Genomic DNA, 19,744 nt, shown 5'->3' with positions numbered 1-19,744 from the left:
CTATTTCAGAAGTGGGTGGCCAATCCTTCTTCCTAGTCTGTCTTAATCTGAATGTTCAGATTTAGAGGAGTATCTGACAGACAAGCAATTTGTGGAGCAGTGAAAGATACATCCCTTATTGTGGAGTTAAGCATTAGTTACAGTGTTGACCCCACCCCTAGCCCAGTGTCTTGACCCACTTACTTCCCAGCTCCACCCTCCACAGTAGCAGCCCTACCAAAGACTGCTTGATGACTGGAGGCTGTCTTTGATCACTGAAATCTTCCATTCACCATGGCTTATGTATAAGTATGGAGGAGCTGGAAGTCCAGGAGGCTATAAATAATCAAGGCAGCCTAGGGACTGACTGTGGGAACAAAGTGTTATATGGGTTAAGGAAGAGATAACAGGCATACAGGGGGCAAGTGGGGAGCAGAATGAGATCATGGAACCTGGTATCACTTGCCTTGGTCCTTCCACCTCATCCAAAGGCCATGCTCTGAGAATCCAGCCCACCCCCCATGAGCTGCTTAAGGAACTCTATGGGGGAGCACACCCATCCTGGGCTGCTGTGCACTATGAGCCCAGTAGTGACTTACTGCAGTAGACAGTCTTGAGGCCAGTGTCATCTCCAGATTCCCCTTCAGGCCCACCAGAGGTGGCACCAATGTCAGAAGATCTTTCACCTCCACAAACACAGGCCAGTGCTGGTGAGAAAAAAAAAATCAAGAAGATCAATTTACAGGCACATATTGGCAGATTGCTATACATTCCTTGAGTAACGCTTCAGCAAGTTACTCCTTGTTCCCTACAAAAGGAAGATTCTTAACAGGGACCAGACAAAGATGCTCACCATCACTACTCCTGTTCAATATTGTATTGGATGTACTTGCTAGGACAATACAAGAAGAGAAGGAAATTAGAGGTATCCAGATTGGAAACAAGGTGGTAAAATTATCACTAAATGCAGAAGATATAATAGTGTATACAGAAACCCTCAAAGACTCAACAAACTGTTAGACCAAGCAGACTAATTCAGTAGAGTAGCAGGATACACGATCAATGTACACAAGTCAGTAGGGTTCCTCTACAGTAACAAAGAAAATGCAGTTAAGGAAGCCAAGAAAGCAATACCATTTACAATAGCTAACCACAAATTGAGATACTTGAGAGTAAACCTAACTGGAGACACAAAAGGAAAAGAAAACTACAAAACACTACACAAGGAGCAATAAAAGACTTAAATGAATGGGAAAATGTTCCCTGTTCATGAATATTCTTGTTGTTGCATGCAGTCAAGGCACCAGTGACTCATAGCAAACCTATGAACAACAGCTCTGAAGCTTGGTCTGTCCTATCTCATTGACTCCAACACTTAGCCCAATTGCTCCAATTACTGTATCTATCCAACTCATCTGGGGTCTTCCTCTCCTGCGCCATCTTTCCACCCTTCCAAGCATGATGCCTTTCTCTAAGGACTGGTCTCTCCTGGCCACATGTCCAATGTGTGTGAGATGCAGCTTCAAAATCCTAGCCTCCAAGGAAAAATTTGGTTTCACTTTCCAAGACAGACCCTATTTGTTTTCTTGGCAGTCCATGGTATGTTCATTGGATAGGAAGACTCAAGAGTGAAAATGATAATTCTACCAAAAGCAATCTACATGTTTAAAGCACTCCCAATACAGATACCAAATTCATTTTTCAAAGAGCTAGAAAAGGAAATTGGTAAGTTTATTTGAAAAGGAAATAGACTTTGAATAAGCAAAGCACATCTGCAAAACAAAAATGAAGTGGGAGGCACAGCACTTCTTCATCTCAAATCCTACTGTAGTAACCAAAACAGCATAGTACTTGAACAGTGACAGACACAAAGACCAAGGGAATAGAATGAGGGACCCGGAAATTTTTTTCACTTATTTTCTTTAATTATTATTAGTTATTCATTGTTGCACATTTTCTTCCCCCATCCCCTGGTCCTCCCCCATCCCACCCTGCAATGCACTCCTTGTTCCAGATTGCTGTCATACAGATAATGCCTAATCATATGTTCCTATTGGACAGTTCTTCCCCTTATTTGTTGCATTGCAGTGTTCATTATCTATCTACTCTTTTCACATTCCCCCCCCCGCCCACATGTCTGTCCTATTTTATAACAGTGGTGTTATGCAGTATTTGTCCTTTTTGTGACAGAGATATTTTCACTCAACATAATGTCTTCCAGGCTCCCCTATGTTATGTAATGTTTTATGAGTTCAGTGTTTTTCAATACTGCATCATATTCCATTGTGTGAATATACCATAGTTTTCTATCCATTCATTTTTTTATGTGCATTTGAGTTTCTTCTCTTTGCTATTGTGATTAACACAGCAATAAACAAGGGTATGCATACATCATCTGTTTGAGTTGTGGCTCTGGTTTCTTTAGGGTACATTCCTAGTAATAGAATTACTGGGTCAAATGCTCTTTCTTTTTCCAATTGTTTGAGAAAGTCCCAGATTATTTTCCATAGTGGCTGTGCATTCTCACCAGGAGTGAATAAGAGTTCTGATCTTTCCACATTCTCACCAGGATCTGTTATATATTACCCTATGGAACTTTGGTATTGTTGTTCAGGTGAGATGATATCATATAGTTGTTTAGATTTGCATCTCTCTGAGAACCCAGAAATTAACCCATGTACTTATGGTCAACTGTTATTTGACAAGGAAACAAAATCTATCAAATGGAGAAATGACAACCTCTTCACACCATACACAAAAATCACCTCAAGGTGGATCAGAAACCTAGGTGTAAAATCTAAAACCATAAGATTCACAGGAGACAAAATGGGACAAAACTTAGAAAGTCTAACTTATGATATAAATAGGCTGGCAAATACAGTCAGAAATGCAAAAGGAGAGGACAATATTGATGAATGAGACCTTCAAAAGACAAATAATGTATAATGCATTGAAATAGATGAGGAAGTGAACTGTTTAAAAGGGATATATGATTAGATATTACTGTTATGACAGGAGTCCAGAACGAAGGTAGCATAATGGAGTGGACTTGGGGGAAGGGTTTGAATAACAAAGAGAGAATTTTTTCTTTTGCTTTTCAAAGAGAAAAGCTAATTTGGGGGGGAGGGGTGGGCAGGGAGCAAAGCGGAACAATGAATGAATGGAAATTCAAAGTCTCTGTAAACTTTCATTAAAATCAATTAAAAAAAGAAAATTATTTAAATGGTAAAAAAAAAGATTAAGTCTCTGTGTGCATCAAAAACTTTTACCAAAAGGGTGTAAAGAAAACCTACTGACTAGAAAATATCATTTGGCAATGCCATCTCAGGCAAGGGTCACATAACAAAAATTTATAGGAAAAAATCCACTGGGCCTCCACAAGAAAAAGTCTGATAACCCAACTATAAAATGGTCAAAAGATATGGAAGGACTTTTTACAGGGAAGACATTCAGATGGTTGATACACGAAGAAATGCTCAAAATCACTGGCAATAAGAGAGCTGAAAATCAAAACCACAATGAGATATCATCTCATCCTAGGAGCAGTGGTAAAATTTAACAGGACAACAAGCAATAAATGTTTGGAGAGGATGCTGAGAAATTGGAACGCTCATACTCTGTTGGTGGGATTGTAAAATAGTACAACCACCCTGGAAGGCAGTTTGGTGTTTCTTCAAAAAGCTGAACATAGAAATGCCATATGATCCAGTTATATCACTGCTAGGTATATACTCCAAGGAAATCAGAACTGAGAAACAAATAGAGATTTGTACATCAATGTTCATAGAAGCATTATTCACAATAGCAAGAAAAAGGAAACAGAATGGATTGAGAAATTGTAGTGTGTTTACACAAACGAATGCTATGCAGCACCCAGGAGCAATGATTAAAAAAAAATTCTGTATAACATGGGAAAGGCTAGAGGCATTATGCTGAGGGAACTAACTCAGTCTCATAAGGACAAATACTGTATAAGAACATTATTATAAAAATAGAAGGATAACTTGTAAGATGTGTATGAAAGTCCAAAGGAGGAAGGAGATGGGGCAAGGAGGCTGAGGTGCAGGAGTGGAGGGAATCAAAGGGTTACAGAACTTGGTGGCTGGAGGGAGGAGGTGAAAGAATTAGGATAGATTTAATGGGGACTTGAAAAGACAGAGTAATAGTGAGCATAGATCATTGGTGATCAGTTTTAGGAAACATAATGCATGGGAATGATTGTATGAAATACAATGTGAATGAAGAAATATGTGAAACACATAGAGGGTCTTCCCCTCCTGCGCTGTCCCTCCACTCTGCCCAGCATGATGTCCTTCTCCAAGGACCCATCCCTCCTGGAAACATGTCCAAAGTATGTCAGACGAAGCCCCAGAATCCTTGCCTCCAAGGAGTAGCTTGGTTTAATCCTCTCCAAGATGAATCTGTTTGTTTTCCTGGCAGTCCATGGTACATTCAGTACCCTTCTCCAGCACCACAGCTCAAAAGCATCAACTCTCCTTCTGTCCTCCCTAGCCATTGTCCAACTCTCTGATGCATAACAAGCGATTGCAAATACCATGGCCTGTATCAGGCGCACCTTAGTCTCCATATCTTCCATAAAAAACACAAATAGTGACTCTATGCATGGACCTCATCTGATAGAATGCATAGGAATCAGATTAATTACATCTGTGGAAAGAATCATTAGAGAAGCTCTGTATCAGTTGTGAAAATTAGGCCAGGTGCTAATTGTGAAACAGACCATTAACTACTCATGTGCAAGTTCAAACTGAAGCTAAACAAAATGAAATCAAATCCCTAAGAACCAAAATATGACCTTGAGTCTATTCCACCTGAAGTAAAAAACCATCTCAAGAACAGGTTTGAGGTCTTGCGCACTAATGAATGAAGACTAGATGAGCTGTGGGATAATATGAAGAATATCATCCTTGAAGAATGTCAAAATGCATTACTAAGATAGAAGCAGAAGAAAAGATGGAGACAGATATCAGAAGAGACTCTGAATACTGTACTAGAGTGAAGAAAAGCCAAAGCAAAGGGAAGAAATCAGAAGGTTAAGGAACTGAACAGAAGATTTCAAAGGGCATCTTGGGAAGACAAAGTGAAATATTATAATGAAATGTGCCAAGAGCTTAAGTTGGAAAAAGAGATGAACTCTCACTGCAATTCTTATGGTGAAGGAAGTGAAGAACAAATTCAAGCCTTGAGTTGGAATATGCGATGAGATTTTGTTGCCTAATGGCAAGAAACAATCCTGAACACACGTAGTTTGAGGACATCAGTTGCTCTACAGGAGAAGGATGGGTAATCTCCTCCTGTGCAATTAACTGCTTCTGAAAACCCACTGGAGTGTCAGCTATCAGTTGATTCTGACTCTATGGTATACAACAACAACAACAACAACAACAACAACATGGGCAGAATATTGAATGATCCAAGAGCATCAAAAGCAGATGCATGGAGTACACAGAGTCACTATATCAAAAAGAATTTGCTGACACCAAAGAATTTAATGAAGTAGTATATGATCAAGAAGTAATGGTGATGAAAGAGGATATTTAAGCTGCTCTGAACAAACTGGAATAAAATAAGGACCTAGGAATTAATGAAATACCAGCTGACATATTTCAACAAACAGACCCAGCCCAGGACACACCAAGAAATCTGGACAGCCACCTGGCCAACTGACTGGAAGAGATTTATATTTATTCTCATTCCCTAAAACGGTGATCCAACAGAGTGTGGATCACAACAAATTGCAGCTAACATTGTGAAGAATGAGAATCTCAGAATACTTGATTGTGCTCATGCGAAACCTATACTTAGGTTTACAATACTTGTATACTTAACAATTTCATCTTGCTTGGGTTGACAATCAGCAGTCTTGGCACCAGCAGTTACCGAAACAAAAGATGAATTGCATTGGGAAGGTTTATTGTCAGGGACCTCTCCAAACTGCTAAGGAGTAGTGATGTCTAGAGACTAAGGTGCACCTGATCTAAGCCATTGTCTTCTCAATTATTTGTTATGCATCTGAAAGCTAAATAATGGCCTAGGATGACAGAAGAATTAATGCCTTTGAGTTGTGGTGCTGGAGAAGAGTACTGAACATACGTGCCATGGTCTGCCAAGTTAACAAAAGGTCTGCCCTAGAGAGAGTGAAACCAGATTGCTCCTTGGAGGCAAGAAGCTCTGTCTCATATACTTCGGGCATGTTGCCAGGAGAGACCTGATCTTCAGAGAAGGATATCATGCTTAGAAGGGAGGAAGGTAAGTGCAAAAGAGGAAGACCTTGGATGAGATAGATTAACACAGTTACTGTGGCAATGGGGGCAGGTGTGTCAAGGATAGTGAGACTGGCTCAAGACAGAGCAGGGTTCAGAGCTATTGTTCATCGAGTTGCTGTGAGTCGTAGTCAACTTGTTGACACATAACAGAAACAACAATTAATGGATCCATGCTTATAACCTCAATCATTTTCTGGTTCTCAGAAGCCAGTGAAATTGAAGGGAGGGCCAGTCAGAGGCTGGGGACTTGGGTCCAGACTGCAAACAAGCTTTACTGGATCTGTACAAAGTGTTCACAGAAATATCAATCAGCTGACAGCTTAAACATTGGGAAAATACTCGTAACCTGGAAATCGTGATAATATCTGGCCTGATTGAGGAGTGGCAGTACTTTCACCAGGGATTGTCACACCTTGGGCTGCCCTCCCCTGCCTGACACTACTAGGCACTGGATTGCATGGAAGTTGCACTAACTATTAGATTGTGTTCCTGACTTTTAAAATAGGTGTGTGTCTCACTTATCAATCAACATAAAAAAAAGAAAAGAAGAATGAAAGAAAGGGTCACGTGTTTTGTTTTTTTTTAAAGTGGAAGAGGATAAAAGTTCTTTGTGGAAGTTAGAATTATTCCTACTTAATTAATATGCAATTGGATTGCCAACTGCCTTTGTCAGCTAGTGGACAGGGAACTGAGGAAACCCTGGTGGTGCAGTTGATGATGAACCGGGCTGCTAACCAAAATTATGGCAGCTCAAATCCATCAGTCGCTCTGTGGGAGAAAGACAGGCAATCTCCTGTAAAGATTTAGAACCTCAGAAACCCGATACAGGGTTTCCATGAGTAGGAACTGACTTGACAGCAGTGAGTTTAGACAAGAATCCGACATCTAGTCTCAGTTCTCCCACACTCAAGCTGTGCTCTTGTCAAGTAGATTCAGAATCAGCAACCCCATAGGAAAGAACAGAATTGGCCCAAGGCTGAAATGTTACACAAGCAAATTCTGCCTCCCGTGGAGCCTCCTGGAGGGTCTAAACTGCGGGTCTTGGCTGTGAATACTTACTCAGGACAAGTGCAAATCACTGTTGTCACATGGAATTCAGGAAAGCATCCCTTGAAGCCAAAGTAGGATTTTCCTTTTAAGATCTATAATCTAAATCCAGGAGGAACTTCTAGGTCATAGATATTGTATGGCATAGATCTCTTTAGGCATCAGATAGAAAAATGAATCCCTAGGAGCAGATGGTGTATTAAAAACTGACGATGTTTAAGGGAGCTCTGGTGGCCTAGTGGCAAGAATCTGTGCTGCAATCCCAAAGGCGTGCAGTTCGAATCTACCAGATGCTCTGCTGGAGAAGGGTGGGCAATCTCCTCTTGTGACAGCTGGATCTGACTCGATGGCACACCACCACCACAACAACTAAAGTAAAACAAAGTGTCACTAAAAAACAAGGGATGATGTTTAGATGTGATCATGATATTGTGTTCATGATTTTGTTCAAAAGGGACTGTAAAGTACATTAAACTGGTCAGGAAGAACTTACTGCCTTTCTTGGATTTGCTTTAAAACAATCCTAAACTGAGCAAAATAATGGTTGAAAAGACAGAAATGAAGCCAAAATTGTCGGTAAGGTAGAAGCTGTGTGACAGGGGGTTCACAGAAATGTATTTTACTAATTTCTTCTACTTTTGTAATGTTTTAAGTTTTCCAAAATAAACGTTTTTTTAAAAACAGCCTTTAAAACATTGTTGTTTGTTGTTATGTGCTGTCAAGTCACTTGCAACTCATGGCAACCCTATGTACAACAGCTCTGAAGCCTGCTCTATCTTGAGCCAACCTCACTGTCTATGAACACCCACCCCCATTACCCCAGTCACTGAGTCAATCCATCTCACCCAGGGTCTTCCTCTGTTGAGCTGTCCCTCCAGCCTCCCAAGTATGATGATGCAATCTAAGAAGTTTTATCTAGACACAGCAGATAAATATTCAGGACAGAGTCTACTCTAGGCTAAAGTAAATATACCTAGAATGGCAGAGTAGAGAATGAAGATATCCAGGGCCACTGGAAGGCCCACAAGCCCAGTGAATTAGCTAGTTCTAGACACAAGTTCAAACTGAAGCCAAAGAAAATGAAAACCACTTTCTGTGGCAGCATTTATGATCAAGAACCAATGATACTAAGGGAAGAAGTCCAAACGGCACTGAAGGCGTTGGCAAAAAAAATAAGGCTCCCTGAACATGCTCACTCATTAATGCAAAGTAATTTGGAAGCAGCAGCTGCTTTATCAACTGACTGGAAGAGATCCCTTCGGAATGGATGACCCATTCCAAAAAGCTGATCCAGTAAGATGCGGAAATTATAGAACACTATCATTAATATAAGCAAGTAAATCCTGCTAAAAGGTTAATTTATACATGGCCAGACACAGAATTGCCAGAAAGCCAAGCTGCATTCAGAAGAGTATATAGAACAGGGACATCTGTGCCAACATCTGATAAATCTTGACTGGCAAGTGAGAACACCAGAAAGATGTTTAATTTTATTTTATTAACTATGAAGAAACATTCAATTACATAGGTCATACTAAATTATGAGTACCACTGAGAGGAATAGTAACATCAAATACTTTCTTATGTTCACGCAGAACACTCTACAAGATAAGGGTGGGGAAGCAGTACAAGGGGATACTGTATGGTTTAGAATCAGGAAAGCTGTGTGTCAGAGTTGTATCTTTTCACCATATCCATTCAATCTGTACACTGAGCAAATAACCGGAGAAGCTGGACTATATGAAGCAGAATGTGGAATCAGGATTGGAGGAGAATTGACTAAAGCTCTGAGGTGTGCATGATACCACCTTGCTTGCTAAAAATAAAGAGGACGTGAAGTGTGTATTGCAGGAGATTAAAGATTATATAGCCTTCAGAATGACTTCTACCTCAACACATAGAGAAAAAATATCCTCACAACCGATAGCCAACATCATGACAAATGGAAGAAAGTTTAAAGTTGTCAAGGATTTCATTTTCATTGGATATACAATCAACTCCCATGGAGACAGCAGTCAAGAAATCAAACGATGTATTACAACATGCAGAGGTGCTGCAGAGGATCTCTTTAAAGTGCTAACAAGCAAGATTTCACTTGAAGGCGAAGGTGTGCCTGTCCCAACCCATGTCAATTTCAATTGCTTCACACGCATGGGCTAGACGGACAACGAATCAGGAAGATCAGAGAAGAACTGATAACCTTTAATTATGCAGTTGGTGAAGAATAATACTGAATATACAAAGTGCTGCAAAAGGAACAAGTGAATCTGTTCTGGGAGCCTGCAGTCTGAGTGCTCCTTGGAGGCAATGATGGTCTCACACTCTTTGATCATGCTATCAGGAAGGGCCAATCCGTGGAGAAGGATATCACGATCAGGAAGGGAGAGGGTTGGCGAAGGAGAGGAAGACCTTGAAGGGGATGGATTGACGCATGGCTGCAACAATGAGCTTACGCACAGCAGAGATTGTGAGGATGGCACTGGATCTGGCATCTCTGTGCTTGTACATCTGCTCGCTATGAGTCAGAGCTGACTTGCTAGTCTAATAACAGATTGTTCTAGCTCCAGCTTTTGCTTTGTAGATAATACATGTTCTTGTCTTTAAAGTCACCTTGAGTTAACTCTGCTGTCATCTGTAGCGAAAAGGATCGTGCTATACTAGCCTCTGAGCTTGAAAACAGTCCTTGGAAAAAGGCATCATGAAAAGACGTCATGCTGGGTTAGGTGGAGGGTCAGTGAAGAGAGGAAGACCCTCCACATGTTGGACTGACACTGGGCCGGTAACAATGGGCTCGAGCGTAGCATTGACCGGGAGGATGGTGGAGAACACGGCAAGGCTCAAGTCTATTGTCCACAGGGTCGCTGTGAGTTGTATGGTCTCCACAGCACCTAACACGATCATGCTAGAAACCCTCCACCTTTCTCCCCTCGACCTTTAGACCTGTCTATCCAACTTTAAAGCTACCTTCCAGCATCCCTGGGTATCCCACTGGCACCAGGAACTTGCCATCAGGTGTGGGTGCCCCTCTTCCTTTGCCCCAGAAGCTGCAGCTCAGTGATCTTTCAAGCTCTGCCAGCCAGGATTTAGGTCCTTTGTGCCCCCTCACCTTACACCCAAGCCATCATCACAAATGTTTAAAATCTTCCCAGGAAAGATCTCTTCACTTGCTTTCCCACTTTTCATCCACACTGTCAGCATCTACTTTGGCAACATTTTAAAACCAATTCTCTTAGTCATTCACTCACTGCCATGGAGTCTGTCTGGTTTGCACCCTGTTTGCAAAGCTGTAGGTCCTTGACGTGAGGAGAGCGTCTATCTTCCTTCCTTGGAGCTTCTCCAAGGAGGACCAGAAGAGCCGTGAAGCTGTTTGGTTAGCAGAGGTGAGGCAACGCTCAACCAGAAATGGTTCTTGCACTTCAAAGGCTCTGTATTATAGCTACAGCTTTCCACTGGCTTCCTCCTGATGTATCAAGTATATGCCCTCTTGATATCCTTGCTAAGCTATAATAACCATTATCATCTGCAATATTTTTAAAAAGAAATAATTGCATATTACTCGGATAACTGAGGAATAATGTTTTAAAATCTGAACTGATATTCCAGCCACTTCCTGGGTCTCTGTTCCTCTGGCCTGCCTCTGGGCGCATCCAGTTCCCACAGAGAGAAAGTGAAGGAAGCCCAGCACTCGACAGTGGAAACCTGGCCAAAGGACTGAGTGGTGATAAAGCCCTGGGGCGCTTTGGAGCAGGCTCATTAAACTTGCTTCCTGCTCTCAGATTCCTAATGCTCCAAGGCTGAGAGGTGGCTACGATGGGATGGGCGTGTGTCTCTAGGCGGATGTGCTGCTCCGGGGCATGTCTGGGCATGAAGAGGCCCTTCTGGTACTAGTTTCTGTACTGCTAAACAGTGGCATGCTGGGAGGTGGTGAGTGCTCCAAAGCCAGGGATCCTCCATGGTCTCAGCCCTCATGTCACTCTAAGTGGTAGCATTTCCATCCGTGAAGTGTGGAGAATGAACAAGCTGACTAGGCTTCTGGTCCTGTTTCTGCAGAAGCAGAGGGTGGGGTGTACCACCAGCATCTAATGTTGGCCAGGCCTTGCATAAGTCCTCCAGCACACACTCCCTCTCCAGGCTCCTTCCCATAACTACATTCTGTACCCATAAAAGCCTGGCATTCAGCCCAGAATTCCCAGGTTAAAGATTTAATCAAGAGGAGCCTGCAGTCCCCGGGCATAACCAGATACTGAGACAGATCCCTTGGGGCCTCGATGCCTTATAGCTAAGTCCCCAAATTGGAGTCTATACCAAGAATGGCTCTGCATTTCAGAGGCTCATTCAACAGAGGTCACTCAGGAGGGATCCTGGGTCAGAAAATTTAGAATTTAAATCCACTCAAGGACTGCTTTCGAGAAGGGAGGGTCTCTGAGTTCCGGAGGAGCACTCAGCCCAGCTTACTTTTTGTAAAAAAAGAAATAATTCATGTGCAAGGCAGAAACAAATGCGCAAAGACTCTACTGCAGCCAGAAAAAACACAGCAGGGACAGCACTGCTTTCCAGCTGGTCTTCGGGTGGCTCATACGAAATGTACCCTTCAGTAACAGGTTCACTTTGAGAGAGAGACAGGATTGAAGTGGCAAAGAGTCTGGAGAAATGCACAGAGATCCTGACTGCAGGAAGATCCCTCTGGCTTTGCCCACATCCACATGCAAAGACGGGACATCCTCTTTTCTGAGGTTATGCCCCGGAGAGGAGGCACTATTCCACTATTCCTTTTAAAGAACCATTCTTTCTGGACTGCCCAAGATACAGGACAAGGAAATGAGGGTAAAGAAGACGGTAGGGACATTTCCCTGAAAATGGTAGTGTCACCGCTGCCTGAAGATGTCTTACTGCTGCAGAAGAGCAAGGCTGGGCACCTCCATGTTCAAACAGGGTTCCTGGCAGGTACAGGAATCTCTTGCCAAGATGCTCCTACAGCAGTAGAGCTAGGGTTTCCCATCCATGAAAGCAGTGAGAGGAAATCGCATGAGGAGGAGACTGAGAAAGATCTCACGAGAACCCGAGAGTCCTGCAGTGGAGAGGATATCCCTGAGCTCTTTAATCCTGTGAGTTCCCCTATCAGCAAGGACAGCAGGGCACTGCTTCAAGTCTGGGGACCACTTGATAGTCAGATGTAGGATGGACAAAAAATTGTTAAGCTTTTTGCCAGAGTTTATATATAGGGAAGATCTTGGGGGAGGGTTTGGCTGGGGCTGGCCAAGGCTTGGGAGGTCTGCTCTAACTTGGGTGATCAGGGCCAGATGAACAGAACTATACTGTGGCTTGTGTCAAGTGTGAAGTGATTTTGTCCTCTTGCTCCATGAATCCTCTCCTTACAGGTTCCAGTATGGTCTTGACGGGCTGCCTCTCACACAGGGACTTTTGCCTCCTGACAGCTTACTTGGGAAGCCCATGTAGGATGCTCATGCCCAAAGCAGAGTTCTCTAACCTCTCTCACATTCTGTCCTGAGACACACTGCCCACACCTTGGCTCTTTCCTCCCCTTCAAAGCTAAGAGGTGCTGCATGGCTCGGTCTCTAGCTTCTCCCAGGTCCCCAGCCATGGCTTCATCAGTACACACTCTCAACTTGATGTCAGTTAAGTCTTCTTTCCTCTCAAATGTACAAGCTTTTCAGCAACCTGTCCCTTGACTGTAATTATTTGGGCTTGAAGCTTCACCTACAGAGAGAGAGCCAGACAACCATACAGGTCATACTGTTTCCTGCCCCGGGGCCTTTGCTAGTGCCACTCTTTCTCTCAAGAATGCTGCTTCTCAAGGTTTAGTTCAGGCATCACCTTCTCCAGAACTATGCCAATAAAGAAATCAAATTTATGTAATGGCTGTGCCTCCTTGGTGCTCCCACAAAACATATCTAAGAAGACCCCAAGCAATGCATAAACTATTGCCTAAAGGTGGGTCCCATCGCTCGAGGGGTAGTTTCTAGGCACAGCCGGCTCACCTGTGCGTCTACAAGTTTAGCATAGCATTTGGCATAAAGTAGGGATTCAGCAGTGCCTTCCAGTGAGCAAACGGGTGACACAGACTGTAGTGAAATCACGGAAACAGCTTATCCAAAGTGCGCTCTGCTGAAAGTCAGGGCGCAGTACATAGTGCCTGAAAATACACCTGACTGAGGAGAATGTCAATTCTGGGAAGATATCTCTATTGGAGGGCTATAAGGCTCTGTGGTCAGTTTGCTCATGGAGAAAACTGTTAAAACTTATTTGGTTAAATCATACTCATAAAATGTGGAGATGGAAAGATGTTGGGAGTGGGAAGTGACAGATAATGGCTCAAAATAATTTCAGAGACTAGGGAAAAAAAAAAAAGAAACATGGCTAGGAATGGTGTCAGGACCTGCCCCTGGGACTATAAATAGCAACGAACAGTCACCTCTTCCTGCTCCTCAGATGCCACCAGCCTGGAAGGAAGTGTCTTGGCATCAGTTGCTACCCACTTCAGAAGCTAATGCTGGTTTATCCTCCAACCTGAGCTTTCCTCTCAGGGTCCCTCAATCAGGCCCTGACTCTGGCCATAGCACGAAGGTTTGACTGGCACCCTCATTCTAGTGTTCTCTTCCTCAAAGCTTTCAGGTCTCCAGAAGTTGAATGGGTCAAAGACTAAACTAATAAAACAAGCCTTACATAATGTGAGTGACCCTGGAGGACATTATGCTGAGTGAAATATCTCAGTCACAAAAGGACAAATACTGCATAGCACCACTGTTATAAAGCAAGACTGACATGGTGGGTTGGGAGGAAAATAAGTTAAGGGTTGGATAATCAACACTGCATTGGAACAGATAAGGAAAAGAACTGTTTAAAAGGAATATATTATTTCATTGTGTGAATGGACCATAATGGAAAGAATTTGTTCAAATTTGTATTTGAATTTTATAAATAAACTAGTAGCAAAATTAAAATAAAAAAAACCCAAAACCCCACAAAAACAATGGGGTAAACAACAACAACAACAAAAGGAATATATTAGGCATTATATATGACAACAGTCCAGAATAAGAGGTCTATTGTAAAGGGGACTTGGCACGGAGGGAGGGAGGTAAACGTGCAATGATGAATGAATTTTTTTTTAAGTGAGCTGGGGGAGGGGGAGAGAGGGAAATGTGAAACAATGAATGGATGAAAATCCAACTTTTCTATAAACTTTCATTAAAATCACAATTTAAAAAAATCCCTATTAAAAAACCCCTCAAACCAAACCAAACCAAAAAAACAAGGCTGCTTCTGCATTTTGTAGACTGGCATGGATTTTGGCCCATCCCAAGATCTCATTCTTCGAGGATAGCCTCCCAGATAGAACCTCAAAATGATTATCATGAAAGAGAAAGCATTCTGGGTCAGAGCCCTAGTGCTGCTTCCTTCAACAACCCTCCATGAGGAGTCCTCACAACCAACAACCAACGACAAATGTCTTCCTAGGCTGCATTAGTTAAATACAAGAGGAGAATTTTCTCATGTACTCAATCCACTGGGGCTATGGATGGAGTGGGGCTGGGAGCCAGAAATGTAGACAAGAGTTCAAAGCCATGATCTGCAAGGAGAAGATGAAAGAAGCTCAAAGTGAGGGCTCAGGGCATCTCATCTCTCTTCCCTGTAGTTCTGGAATGATACTAACAAAAGAAGTGACAAACTCTTGGAATGGTGTCAAGAATGAGGACTTAAGGCAAGAGATTGATTGCAGGTCCAGATAAGCACAGGCTTTCTAGAAGCTTAGCTAGCCAGCAGAACACAGGCTGCCCAGTCCCAGAGGATAGTGAACATCCCACCTACCGAAGGCTGACTTTTAATTTTATAGCATTGTAATGTGAGAAGATGCTTTGTAATATTTTAATATATTGAGACTTGTGTTGTGAACTAACTACTAATGCTGTGTCTACTCTAGAGAATAGTTCATGTGCACTGGAAAACAAGCACAAGCAGATACAGCCTGGTGGTATCTGGGGTAGATATCCAGCACCTAGGCAGCTAGCTAGCCATGGGTGTGAGCTCTGAGGCAGGTACCCTGGGAATACTGGACAGCTACAAAAATGAAGACATCTGTGCTCAGAGATACAAATGCTATACAGCAGAGGTGCTATGGGCTGACAACCAGACTCCAAAGCAGCATTTACAGCATGAACCCATTCACTTAGGTGTTTATATGCATGTGGAAAAAAGCCCTGGTGGATATGTGCAGAGATGTGGACAGCAGTGATTCACAATTGTGAGATTATGAGCACCTATCACTTTCACACTGTGCCTGCAACAACAGACTCAAACATAAGAACAACTATTAAGAGGTGCATAGCAAAGTGGACGGGGGAAGGGTGAGGGGAAAGGAGGAAATTATGCAACAATAGATGAATGAAAATCCAACTTATCTGTAAACTTTCATTAAAATAACATTTTTTTTTTTTAAAAAAAAGAACATAGGGAGCTCTAGTGGCCTAGTGGCAAGGAGCTGAAACTACAATCCCAGAGGCGCATGGTTCGAATCCACCAGATGCTCTGCCAGGGAAGGAGGGATAATCTCCTCCTGTACCAGTCAGATCTGATTTGACGGTACACGCACACAAAAATTAAAAAAACAAATTAAAAAAAAAACTATGAGGATGGTGTTCACAGGGTCACTGAATTGGAACTGACTTCATGGCACATAACAACTACAACAACATTCCTCACATGGGTGTTTTTTTCCCTCCCTAGTTCCCCAAAATAGTATACCAGACCTACAAAATAGCATACCAGACCTACAACAAATGTTTAAGTAGACAACCAGAGAAAGTCTTCGATGACTCAAACAATGTTATCTGAACCTCTCAAAGGTGGCTGACCAAGCCTCATGACCAGCGATCCAGCGGCGTCTTGGGCCTCTACAATCACCCCCACGATCCTGCCTAAACCTTCAGCCCAGGCTTTGCACCTGCTCATTGCACTGAAGAACCACACAGGGATTTACAAGGGATGGGACTGCCACTGCTATATGTTCACAGGGTTATACACAAAACTCTGTGACCCTTTACAACCATCTGTGAGTGGGTACATCTCTAGATTAAAATGTGGAGACATAATTATTGAATAATCCATTCAGTTAGTGAGAGGCAGATCCAGGACTCAAACCCTTTTAAAGAATGAATTAGCCTAAGTTCATTGGAAGGAAGCAGCTTAATCTCTTGAGTCTAATAGGCTTACCTTAGCTGATCATTTAGGGTCACAAGAGCCTTCAGTGCTCTGTGAGTTGTAGGCACTTAGGGAGCCAGTAGATTCTAAAACTGGGGGTCAATTCTGGGGACTCCAGGGAAAGAGCTGGGCTCAGGACATCTACCCTTTCAGCCAGGAAGCCTTCACATCTCCCAGTCCTGCCTTGCCTGTTAGATGATGTCTGAAAGCTGGTTTCTCCACCCACTTCACCCATCAACACCTCAGGATCGGAACCCGAGTACGCACTTGCACTGTGTCCATCACCAGGCCCGCGGTCATCATGCCCAGGCCGGACAGCAGAACAGGCACCACAATCTGGCAGGCAGTGGCGAATACCCTCTCAGGGAAGACACCATAGCGGGACCGGATGAGCTCACAGCTAAAGCCTCTCAGCTTCCTGCCCTGGAAACGGAACTCCAGGTTCAGTTGGGTGACCCCCATGGTCAGGCCACCAGCCTCATTCCCAGAAACAAAAGCAGAACATGTGCCAAGGCCACCTTCTTAGGAGTCTGGGTCCAGGGGCTTCTGTCTGCTCTTCTCCATATTCATACCAGGACTCTTGTTCTGAGGCGTCCACACAAAAGACGGCCAGGAGTCTGCACCTGTGGAAGGCTTCGGACGGCACCTTAATCCAGGGTTACAAGAAACTATGTGTGAGGAATAAAGCCCAGTGTAAGCTAAAGCCTTACTGTGGAGACGGAGACTCCCACCAATGAGGGCTGTCCACTCCCTGCAGATTACGCTTGTCTCAGATAGTGGCCCCTTGTTGTAGTTGGAACCTCCCCTGCCAGCCTGTTGCAGGGAGGCTCTCTGTGCCTCAGCAATAACCTTGACATTGTTTTGCATCTCTGTAAGAAAGAGCAAGAGATCATGTGAAGCCTGGCCTTAGAGACCACTGCACGTGGAGGCCCACAGAAGGTGCCTGAACTTCACTTGTGTCCTGGGTGGTCTTGATGCAGAGATTTTAGCCAGAAGGGCCTACCTCAGGCCAAGTATGCAGCCCCCTGAGCAGTTTTCTTGCTCAAGGTTCACAGCTTGTAGATCCCAAGAAGGAACCTAACGGTTACCCTAACTCGGATCTGGTATAGTCTGTAGAGAGTTGCTCTGCCAGTCCAAAGGCTGCACATCTTTGAAGGTTTGAATCCATCAGTGGCTCCGAGGCAAAAAGAGGGAAATTGAAAGTGACTGACAATCTTGAAAACTCAATGGAAGGCCAGTTATAAATCAGTTTCAACTCAGTGACAGTAAGAGAGAGACATTACCACTGGAAGTGGTTATGTTCACGTAAGAACATAGCTTGTTCTCCCATGAGAGTCTAGGAAACTTGTAAATATGCTTCCAAAACAACCTTCACTCTCTCTCAAGAGCCCTGAGACCCTACTGCCCGCCACCTGATTCTGAGGAGAGGCAGGGAAGCCATTTCTGATTCTAGGATTCTATTGGTGGTGGTACTGGAGAAGAGCACTGAATATCTCGTGAACTGTCAAAAGAACAAACAAATCTGTCTTGGAGAAGGGCAGCCAGGGTGCTCCTTAGAGGGAAGGATGGTGAAACTTCATCTCACAGACCTCAGGCATGCTCTTAGGTGGGGCTAGTCTTTGGGAAAAGACTTGGTCCTGGGAAAAGTGGAGGGACAATGAAGAGAGGAAGATTCTCAGCAAGATGGATTGACACAGTGACTTCAAATAGGTTCGAGTGTAGCAGAAATGATGAGGATGGCACAGGACAGGGCAGGATCAGATCTGTTGTTCATATGAGTCGTAGTTTATTTGAGAGCACCTAACAATGACAACATTGTTGACTGTCAGCTGTGTCATAGCACAAGGAAAAGAACTCCCAGGCCTGAGGGTCAAGAAAGGCCATAATCAAGGTCACAGCCAACAGAAACCCAAATTTGATAGTCCAACACTCCCTAATTGCCCCCACAACTACCGGCCCTGGTCAGGGCTTCACTCTTGCCTGTTTGACACCATCACCAGCTTAGGTCCTTTATCTAGTTTATGTCGTGCCTTTACCTTTGGCTCGAAGTTCAAGGCCCTCTCCAGTCTAGTTCCAAGTCCTAGTAACCTTCACAAGCTTATTACGCTTCTCTTCATAAACTCCACTCAATTGCTGCATTGACTATTGCCTCAAATCTCCTCCCACATCATTGCCCATCTGTTCGTTTTTATTCATTCATTCAACCAACTTTTTCCAGTCCCCTACAAAGGTCTGGTCCTAAATTCCTTTAGCATGTTTCTCAGGAGGTGTTAGAGTTTCTGCCCCTTCCTTCCATCTGCTGTCCAAAAGAATATAGTGAAAGCGACAACCCATTCGTTTTCAGGGCTCAGATCTCAAGTGAAAACTTCTTCTCATTTCTTAGGATGCTCACACTTAGCCTCTATCCTGTGAGAAAGCCCAAGCAGGCCCATAGAGAGGCCACATGCAGGAGTCCCAGCCCCCAGGGGAGCTCATCCAGTCAAATAAACTGCCCTGGACAGGGTCTAGCCAGCATTAGGTCACCACAGCTGATGCAGCACAGAGCAGACATGAAATGTCCTTGACCTCTGACCAAACCACAGATTTGTATTCAGACTGGGTAACTGGCTTTAAACAAGGCACTAAATGCTAGGGTGGCTTGTTACACAGGAGTAGATACCTTGACTTATTTCAGAGACATCAGAAACTCTCACTTCTCTTTCCAGCCCAAGCTTTGCCTTTGAGATCTCAGAACATCCATTCAAAGCCCTGCTAGACAGGGACAAGTACCTCAAACAGTCTTTTATAAATGCCTCTTCCAAACCCATTCTTCCAATATTCCTGCCTCAATGAATGACTCTGTCAGAAACCTAAGCTTTACCCTGATTCCTCACAACCACTTTAACTCCACATCAAATCTGTCAATAGCCCATTCCTTCCATATTTATCCTCCCTCTCCACGCCATGGTTACAAGCTTCGCCACAGCCAGGATTACCTTCTAGTCCTTCTTCCTGCAAAAACAATAAATGTTTTTAATATTAATGTCCCAGATGTACAGTATAATGTATCAGGCTGCTAACACAAAGGCTTTAGGTTCAAATAACCACAGGAGCAAGATACAGTCTCATTCTGTTAAGATTTACAGTCTTGCAAACCTGATAGAGGGGAGTTGGAGTTGACTCAATGGCAGTCACTGGCAAGCTGAATGCATATCTCTAGTAAAGTTCTTTGC

At 43.4% G+C, this 19,744-nt stretch overlaps 1 protein-coding gene across 3 annotated transcripts in view; it reads right to left on the bottom strand.

The window, feature by feature from the left end:
- SLC41A3 (solute carrier family 41, member 3) overlaps positions 1 to 19,744 on the bottom strand; it is a 99,966-nt gene that overhangs the window by 60,559 nt on the left and 19,663 nt on the right. Inside the window, exons 1-2 of one of the 3 annotated variants that reach the window (XM_006895166.1) lie at positions 16,800 to 16,994; positions 579 to 686 (exon numbers count right to left, since the gene is read on the bottom strand). The exons of 1 other annotated variant lie outside the window; for it this stretch is intronic. In XM_006895166.1, the coding sequence (XP_006895228.1) occupies positions 579 to 686; positions 16,800 to 16,994 (303 nt within the window). Of the gene's footprint in view, positions 1 to 578; positions 687 to 16,799; positions 16,995 to 19,744 lie in introns of those variants that run through there. One more of the 3 variants, XM_006895165.1, reaches the window with a different exon arrangement.

Source organism: Elephantulus edwardii, unplaced genomic scaffold (assembly GCF_000299155.1).
Source record: "Elephantulus edwardii isolate Elephantulus edwardi_28Jun2011 unplaced genomic scaffold, EleEdw1.0 scaffold00161, whole genome shotgun sequence".
Classification (NCBI taxonomy): Eukaryota; Metazoa; Chordata; class Mammalia; order Macroscelidea; family Macroscelididae; genus Elephantulus; species Elephantulus edwardii.
The sequence above is the reverse complement of the archived record's forward strand: the minus strand, read 5'-3'. Positions and strand labels throughout refer to the sequence as shown.